The 9964-nt window shown below is 35.5% G+C and overlaps 1 protein-coding gene across 1 annotated transcript in view; it reads right to left on the reverse strand.

Moving 5' to 3' along the window:
* Positions 1-1453: 1453 nt before the first annotated feature.
* Positions 1454-9964, reverse strand: part of ACTR2 (actin related protein 2) — a 62340-nt gene continuing 53829 nt past the window's right edge. Inside the window, exon 9 of the mRNA XM_027865169.1 lies at positions 1454-4488. Within this exon, the coding sequence (XP_027720970.1) occupies positions 4318-4488 (171 nt within the window). The 3' untranslated portion in view covers positions 1454-4317. The remainder of the gene's footprint in view (positions 4489-9964) is intronic.

Genomic DNA, 9964 nt, shown 5'->3' on the forward strand with positions numbered 1-9964 from the left:
AAAAAAAGAGAAGAAAATAATATGGCTAAGAACAGACTCCTAGAAGAAAGAAGAAAAGCACGATTGTGATTTTAAAAAAAGAGGGGAAATGGGAAATCAATAAAAAAGATAAAGAGTGGTCAGACAGGTAAAGACAACCATAAGAGAACTCAAAAGGGGAAAAGTATCAAAAAAAGAGGGAGTGATCACTTTGTCAAATGCCATAGCAGAGTCAGGAATGATGAGGATAGAAAGCTATTAGATTTTAGTGATAGTGGCAGGAACAGAAGTGAGATTGCATTGAGCTAAGCAGGTTGTAAGATAATGTAGGCAGAACTATTGACTATTATTTCTCAAAGTTTAGCACTAAAGGGTAAAGAGCTAAGATGAGAACTTAAAGAGACAAAAGGGTCAAATAAGGTTTTCTAAGCATGGTAAAGACCAGAGAAAATATGTGAAAGAGCTAAGAGTAGAAAGAAATTTAAGATCCATGAAAAAAAGTGATAGTTGGTAAAACAAGGCCACAGAGATGAGAGGGGAATTAGTATCAGGAAACTGGTGATGGGGTTAGCTTCAGCAATCAGTACTTCAACCTGTTAAACTAGATGGAAGGATGAAGATGGGTTGGGGACACAGGTAGACAGCAGTGGACCTGAGATGTCTCCGATATAATTAGGTAGGAGGCTGGGTTGTCTGCTGAATGTAAAGGAAGGCTCTGGAGGGAATTTGAAGGTAACAGACAAAGTACATGATAAGAAAGTATATTATAGAAAGTCCAAAGGAAGTGAATAAAAAATTGCCATGTAGGAGAACCCTGTTGATTACAGAGAATATACATCTGTAGTAGATTCCATTAGCAGGACTTTGTGATTTGCTTGGGAATAGGAGAAGACACAGCAGAATTCAACCAAGGCTGAGAATCATAGGGTGGAAACAACAGAAGGTCAAGGAATTCAAAGATGGAGGAGAGAACATTATTGGAGTGGCTAATAGTTAAATATGAAGTAAAGGGAAAACATACATTTACCAACCCCCCCATCCCTGACTAAATCCTAAAAGAGATAAACTGGGAGTGAGTGTCATGTGGCTGTTTAGTTATACATGATATATTCAAGGCTGCTTTAGTCATTCTCAATTCAGTTCAATCTGAAGCCTGAATTGTCAGGGCCTTTATCAAAGCCAACAAACCCTGAAAATAGGTATGTTATCCAAGCTTTGTAGAAGATCAATTTTTATCTGTACTTTGATAATCTTCATAGTCTACCTTACTTAAAATTTTCACTCATTTTTCACTCACTTGGTTTGGATAAGTGGGAAAGTGGCAGTCACAGGAAAACTTAAGTCTAGCCCTTGCCATAACATACTTCCTAAAGGTTGTCATTCATCACAATATAGCAAAACGAAACATGAATGAAAATGAAACTAAATGCAATCAAACACAATTATCAAAAGATAAGACTAAAACCAAACAAACTCTGAAAAATTTGATTTTATTTTTTAATAAAAAAGGCCTGTGCTCAAATTAAATTTAAAACTCTATTGAAATATCCATTGACAGTTTCTCAAATGGCTTTCCAGATATTTTTAACATTGCTCAGAACTGTAATAACACTTTTGTATTATTACTTTACATGGGTTAACATCCTAAATATCAAGTTCTGGTGTGATTTTAAAGCAAAAAGATGTTTAAAAGTAGGATGTAACCCTAAGAAACCCTTCAACTGTCAAAGACATAAGCAAATTCTAGATAAAAAAAATCAAATTAAAGCATCATAATTATAAATTTGAGCGACTGTGGTCTTCAGAAGACAAAACCAGTTCTCTTTCAGCAGCATTCCGTTTTAAGCTGTGGGAGCAGTTGGAAACTTCCCTGTGGGAACCTTATCTGACTCAACAAAAACATCAATTAAACAGAGACACCCAAAGAGACATTTCTAAGTGTACTCTTTCAACTCACGAGAATCAGATTGTAAAATGGGATTATGTAATATGTGTAGATAGGGATTAATCATTAAGTATTATTTTAACTCAAAGTATTACAATGAAAATTTTCAATTCAAATTTCAAAGGAACAATTTTTTAAAAAGAATTATTCATTTTGTTTTTTTATTTATTTCGTGGATTCACTATTGTCCGAAGATCAAAAGAGTTGTTCCACTAATGTTGAAAATAGCAACCAGTACTTCTCCTAAATGTGGATCCTCTGACATGGCCAGTGCTCAAGACAATGCCGTATTTATATGAGTATCCCACCCTAATGGAGTCCATTTATAAGACTTTAGGAATCTAAAATACTTCATATCAATACCGCTAAAATTTATTACCTACTGCTATGTGAAGGTACTGAAAAGCACATCCAGCATGCCTGCAAGTTTGTATTTTTCCAAGATAAGGGTAAACATAATTTAATGACCATTATGAAAATATTGGCTGCATAACTAACCTCTTTTTTGTACTTGTTTCATTCAAACAGAAGATTTTGCTTAAGTTTTCATAAATATAGGACTAAGCCAATTTTTCTGATTTTACTCAGCCCAAAAGAGGGAAATTTTTTTTTTTTTTGGGTGGAAGACATGAGAGGCAGTGTGGCATACAGCCTCAAAGCCAGGAGACCTGAGGGTTTGATAGATCTGTGTGATTCTGGAGAAGTCACTAAACCTCTCGGTGCTCTAGGCAACTCTCCCAAAGTTGTCATAGGTAGAGGGAGGATCCTCACCTGAGAGAGTTCCCCATACAACGGAATCATAGGTCCAGTCCCCTTTATCCCCTCTCTTTAAACATCAACATTAGTGAATGAATTTGCTTCCGGAATAAGGCTTTGGGTCTTCAAAACCCTCATTTGTTACTCAATGATACAATTTCCTGTTACTTTATTCAACAGATTTGGAAAAAACTTCATCTCTATGATATTACTTGATATTTCCAATAAATACTAAGAACCACTGTGTACTTTTATACAGATGATGTAGCATAGGCAGCAGTCTGCTATGCATTTACATAAAACAGCAACTCTTCTTTCAAGCATAAAAAATGGATGATAGTTAGCAGCTACAATTATTTTTTTCAATAGTTAGAGATTTTTAATCTTGATTTTCTTTTTGTAAACATTTCAAACAATTGAATTTCATCCTGCCCCCTTCCCAATATCAAATCAAGACAAGCAAAAATGACTTGTGAATGAGTATTTATCAACTGGCAACAAGTCCCATAACCCAATGCTATTTTTTAATCCAACAAGAAGAGGTATCTCTTCCTAATTACTGCCAGTGACCATATCTGCTTGTTTTATTTATATCAGCACTGGTCAGTTACAGGAAATCTCCACTTTTTAAGAACAGTACTTGGCACCAGGTTACTGCCATTGAAAAATTTTAATGAGTGCTTCAGAAATAAACAAAAGCACTTTAAAAAATAACCAATTTTACAATTCAGTTTTTAAAGTAATGCTTTTCTTTGTACTTAGAATTACTAAAAGCATCTTTCAATTGAGAAATTCTAGGGAACCAGTCCCAGGATGATGACGGTTTGAAGTTGTTTTCAAATTTTTTAAGCTAGGGTTAAATCACATGGAAATGGATTAGATATTATTCTACCCTTGCTTTTTGTATCATATGGAAATGTATGCCAAAATTAAAATAGAAAACCTACAAAATAAAAGTAATGTAAATAAAGTTCACCCTATATAATCACAGAAAAGATATACAGCTCAAAAACCAAAATATAATACCTCTCAACTCATTTCCACCCCCACATCCCCAACTAACCCTGGGAGGAAGGGGGAGGGAAGAACCTTAACATTTTAGTTCACAGCCAGATATTTCCCCAAGACATTAACATGGAAGGCTTTAAGGTATTTATAGTAGAAGCAGTGACAGCTTAAAGCTACACACTATGGAAGAAAGGCTACAAAGGGTGCAAAGGTAACTCCCCCACAAAAATAATGGGATATAAAAGCTGCTGTAAAAGTTTTTCTTATGCTAAGAAAGGCAAACCACCTGGTGTGCTAAAGACAAAAGCTAGCAGCATTATAGCAGTAAACTGAAAATAAAAAATCTACAGAAATTATCCAAATGCCTACAGAGAAGGAACAATGCAACGGACAGGCCCTTAGCTCTTACGTTTTGTTTGTAGGGAAGTGGTCAAATTAAATAGTCAAATTTAGCCACATTAACCAACATTTAACAAAGCTTCCCAGAGAAATCAGAACAAAACCTGACCTTTCGAGTCAAAGGGCACAGAGAGGCCTTTTCCATGTCATGTAGCTGAATGAGTTCAAAGATTGGCAATAAAGAGAAAAAAAAGAAAGCTTTAAAGATGTGATGGGAACAAGCTCTGAGTTTATCGAACAGTCACACCAAGTTTCTCCAGCACACGAACACCCTTTTCCTGGTATTCTTGTCTGGTCATCCAAAAGTTGTCTTTGTCCTTCATGATGTCTGCCAGAACTGCACCACCCAGAAACACCATGTGCTTTCGGCGAGGTGGGTCCTCAATGCGGATCTTAAATTTCTAAAATGAGCAAAGAAATAAAATTAATACCATAAATTGTAGGAAACGTGCCATCTAAATGAACTAGGGACAGCCAGCCCCGAGAAGAGGAGATTTGAAGCGGTAGCAATGGCTGTCTTCAAGTATATGAAGATGCACTTCAAGAGGAATCAGTCATATCCAGCTTATCAACCCAAAGGGGCATGAGAAGAGTAAGGGGTAGAAAATGTATAAAGAGGCAGAATGAGGTTTTTTTTTAAAATAAGGATTAAATTTCTAACAATTAAAGAAATTCAATTAAACATCTATCCAATGCAATGCAATTGAAACAATTAGTAAGTGCCTACTGCACGTAAAACAGCAGAGTGGGCTACTGTGGAAAGTAGTAGGTTCCTCCACACTAGGTGTCTTCAAAGCAAGATGGCCACTTGTCAGTGTCAATTGTTGGTGATACTTGTTAGTTTCTTGTACACAGTTGGACTAGTTGGCCTCTGAGATGCTCTTATTTTTAAAAAATCCAAACTCCATTTTCTACAGAGCCAAATTGAAATAAAATGTTCTTAAAAGAAATAAGATGAAACAGTTCTTAAAATATGGGCTACTAAAAAGCAAACTATGGATGCAGGTAGTGGTGCAATGGATAGAGTACTGGACTTGGAGACAGGAATGCCTGTGTAAAATCCAACCTCAGACATTCACTAGCTGTATAATCCTGAGCTGGTAGTCACTTAACCACTGTTTGCCTCAGTTTCTTCATCTGTAAAAAGGGGATGATATAGCACCTAACTCCCAGGGTTGTTGTGAGGAGCAAATGAGATAATAATTGTAAAGCATTTAGCATAGTGCCTGGCACATAGTAAACACTATATAAAGGTTGGCTATTATTATTATAAACCCAAATTTTAGAAGCTCATGAATGAAACAATGAAATAAATGAAACACTAAAAAAAGTAAACACTCTTGCAGTTAAAATAAAATGCTATTTCAATCAGTATTTGGAAAGAAACGAGACTAAAGATGGTTTTTATTTCCTAAACCCAGTGGAAAGAAAAGAGGAACACAAATCAACTAATTACCTTTCAAAATCATTCATTTTGTCACACATATAGTGAATCTTAATTTGACAGGATAGACAAATAGGAAAAAAAAATGGTGAACAATATTTCAAATACTTAATTTAATCTAAACAACTTGTCAAAAGAGATCTCTCCTAAGTCAGCAGGCAGAAAGGCATAGTCAAAAAGTATTTATTAACCACCTAACAATCAAGGCACAATGCTAGGCACCGGAGACACAAAGACTCAGAATCAAAGTCAGGATTAAAACAATTTTAAAAACAAACAAAAAAACCCAATTAGCATACATTTACAACTATCTTTTAAATAGGAATTTCTATATTTGAAATGTAAATTATTTATTAATTATTCTACTTCCCCTTTCATTTTTCATCTATGTTTTAGAATACATTTTTATACAGTCTTTATACAGTCTTAATTAGCATTTATACTATTCTTTTTTCATTTGTTTCATGTTTTTCCAAATTTGTTTATATATCTCAGTTAATTTTAAATTGCATTATAGTATTGCATTAATTGTTTTAGTATAGAACAGTTTAATCCACCATTACTCATATACAGGATATGTAGGTTTTCTTGAGGTATTTTTGCACCAAGTAAAATGATATGGCTACTTTTGTTATTTTCATTGTGTAATACCAGATTTCTCTGCAAAAAGAGTTTACCATTATGTAGTCCCCTCAACAATATAACACAATCCTGCTATTGGGGGAATTTTGTTAAGTTTTGTAGTTTTTGACCATCTAAAAGTTATTTAGTGGAATCTCAAAATTGGTTTAATCTGCACTTCTTTATGACCCGAGTTCAAATCTGGTCTCAGACAATTACTAGCTGTGTGACCTAGGGCAAGTCACTGTTAAATAGGGCTAATAACAGCTTCTACCTTGCAGGGGTGTAGTGAGGATCAAATGAGATAATTTCTTTAAATTCTCAGGACAGTGTCTAGCACAGAGTAGAGGCTGTATAAATGTTAGGGTATGAAGACAATGATATAGAATGTAAGCTGAGAAGTAAGAGATCTGGGCCAATTCAAAGGTTGATCATATTAGTGGAGACAAAGGATTTCCAGCTTTATTATATACCATTCCTTTTCCGAATCAACTGACTTTCTCATTGTTCCTCATATACTTTGCCTGGAATTCTCATCTTCCTCACAATCCCCTCGCAGAATTCCATTCCTTTCCTTCAAAACTCAGCTCAAGCATCACTTTCTTCATGAAGCTTTTACTAATCTCACCTAGCTCAGGGGTTCTTAATTTTGGGGTCCCATGATTTTGGATTTTTTTGTTTGTTTTATATCTTGATAACTATTCCCATTTAATTGGTTTTGATTTGTAATTCTATGTATTTTAAGCATTTAAAAACATTATTTTGAGAAGGACTCAACAGGTTTCACTAGAACGTCAAAAGGGTCTAGGACAACAAAAAAAGTTAAGAATCCTAATCCACCTCTCGAAATTATTTTCTATTTATTTCATATTTTATCTGTATATGCTTGCATGTGGACATACTATCTTTACCCCATCCTTTAACAAAATGAAAACCAAGGAGTAAACTTACTTTATATCAATACAGAACAGCTTATTCAGCCATTATTCAAATGATGGCTACTTAAACTATTTATTTTTCTTTAGATATCTTTGAATAGCTAGTTTCCCCCTTCCAGATAACACTCATTACGTAAGCACACTCCTCAGAATGGGTTAAGGAGATGTGGGGGGGCAACAGGGAGTAGTACTGCACATTGAGTTTGTTAATGTACAGGAATCCAGGAACCAGAAGGGAGAAACATAGTGAGGAACATTCAGATGAAGATTAATAGAAAGAGAAATAAAAGCAATTTTATCTTCGGAGTATACTACAAGACAAATGGGCAGAAAAAGGAATTATATGTGGAGTTTAGGAAATAGGTTATAAGCTTAGCACAGAGAAATCATATAGTAGTGACACAGAACTTGAATTATGTGGACAGCTATTGGAGCTCTGCCAAATGCAGAACAGCAAGTCCTTTCTTGGTATGTTTTAATGATAATTTCATCCTTCGAAGTGAAGGGACTAACAAGGAAAAAGTCTTATTCTGGGTCTTAATTCTCATACACAAAGAGGAACTTGTTTCTAGGGTGTAAATAATTATAGCTAATATTTACATAGCCCTTTAGGGTTTTTAAAATGCTTTACACGTATTATCTAATTTGATCTTCATTGGTGAGGAAAGTGCTATAGTTACCAGCTCCATTTTACAGATAAGGAAACTAAGGCTGAGAGAAATTAAATAACATGCCCAAGATCACACAGCTAGTAAGCATCAAAGGAAATAATCAAACCTTGGTCTTTCTGATTCCAAGTCAGATCCACTATCCACTATCACCTTTCTATCAAAACCTTGGGGAGAGGGCAATGACCACTTCATCTTGAAATGTGTGACAGAAGACAGGAAGGCTGCACAGAGCCTGCTATGCACACTAGATTTGGGGAGAAAAATTTCACGAGAATTTAGGTAGGATCCTATGGTTTAAAATTCTATTGGGAGTCACCCCAGGAAGAGCTGAATAAGAAAATCCTAAAGACACAAGAAAAAAAAACCTGGATAAGGAAAAGGGGGTGTTGTCCAGAGACTTAATGAGGCTACACAGGGAACCAAAAAGAGACAGGTAAAGGAGAATGAATTCAAAAGCACAGTATAATCCACTAAAAATAGTATTAAAAGTGTGTGAGATAAGAATTGAGCTGAAAGTGAGAAAGAGAAAAACTAAGGTTAACAAAACTAGTTTCTAAAGTTATGTTGTGTATAACCTATAGTATACTGCTTGCCTTCTCAATGAGAGGGGGAAGGGAGGAAGGAAGAGAATTTGGAACTCAAAATTTTAAAAATAAATGTTAAAAACTATTTTACATATAACTGGGGAAAATAAAATGCTAAATAAAAATATATTTTAAAAAAATAAAATTATGTTGGGGAAAAGGGATAGAAAGGATAACCAATAGGGAAGAGAAAGTACAGCTGCTAGACTCCTACTTTTTGTTTTCTCTGCAAAGAATGATTCTAGGAATGGAGAGAACAAGAGTAGATAAGGGGGAATGATAAGCCAATAGAGACCAGCCTGAGGGCAGCAGGCACATCAGTGCTCATTCTCCATCCCTTCCTACCTTGTGTAACCAGGGAAACAAATGGTGATAGATGTGACAGGCACCTGCTGGGGCTCCTTTTCAGTGGGTATTTTTAAAGGGTTTTCCTCTACATACTCTTTGGTGTTTTGACCAGAGTTTTTGTTCATGTGGCCATCTTAATGGAAGTACCCCCAGCATTAATATTTAATTCAAAGATAACAGTCAATATATACAGCTAGACTACTTTAAAAATAACTGGGTTTCTAGAATATACAGTTTAACCTAAGAAGTCTTCTAAGATGCTATCTTCAATTAATTTTTTTTTTTGGGTGAGGCAACTGGGGTTAAGTGACTTGGCCAAGGTCACACAGCTAGTGAGTGTTATGTGTCTGAGGTCAAATTTGAACTCAGGTTCTCCTGTTCAATTAATTTTTTTCAAGTCAATAAATCAATAAGTATTTATTAAGTATCAGTCCAGTACTAGACTAGGGGCTATGAAAGATACAAAAATGTAACAACATGGTCAGAAGGAGCACTGGCTTTGCAATCAGAGGACCTGGGCTCAAATCCTGCCTCTGTGACTTTCTGTTACGTATGGGCAAGTCTCTCTGGGCCTCAGTTTCCTCATCTATAAAATAATGGAGTTGGAAAAGACGGCCTCAAAAGTTCTTTTTTTCTTCTGTCTAGTTGGGGAAAGAAAAATTACCAAATAACTGGACAACAAATAATATATAGTGAAGTGCTACATGGTGCAGAAGAGACTATGCCACAGGAATGATTTCACTGCCATATCCTATTGTCTTTTCTAAGAACTCATCCTTTTTAACCTCTCTGTGATACCGAACACAACAGCCCATCCCCCACTTTTAGAAGTTCTGCTTCCTGGGCTTCTAGACAGTCAGTGACCGTGCACAACATTGGCTCTCTCTCCATGTCTCTTTAACTATTTCAGTATCTCTGGTTTTCCCTGGTCTCCCTAGCCTTGTAAGTGCAGGCACATTCTGAGAGTGTGGTCTCATCTTTTCTTTATATCAGGGTTCTTCACATTTTTTATGTCATGGACCCCTCTGGAAGTCTGATGAAACCTACAGACCCCTTCTCAGAATGTTTTTTTTTTTAATGTACAACAACCACATAGGATGCCAATTACATTGAGTTATAGTTATAAACATATTTCAAAAACAAGGTCATGGACCCCTGGTTAAGAACCCCTACTCCCTACTCCATACTCTCACTTAGTAATCTTAAACATATTCTCTACTATGACCTAGGAATCTTAGAACTGTAAAGAACCTTAGAAATAATTTTTATAG

The sequence above is a fragment of the Vombatus ursinus genome, unplaced genomic scaffold (assembly GCF_900497805.2).
Source record: "Vombatus ursinus unplaced genomic scaffold, bare-nosed wombat genome assembly UNPS02014778.1, whole genome shotgun sequence".
Classification (NCBI taxonomy): Eukaryota; Metazoa; Chordata; class Mammalia; order Diprotodontia; family Vombatidae; genus Vombatus; species Vombatus ursinus.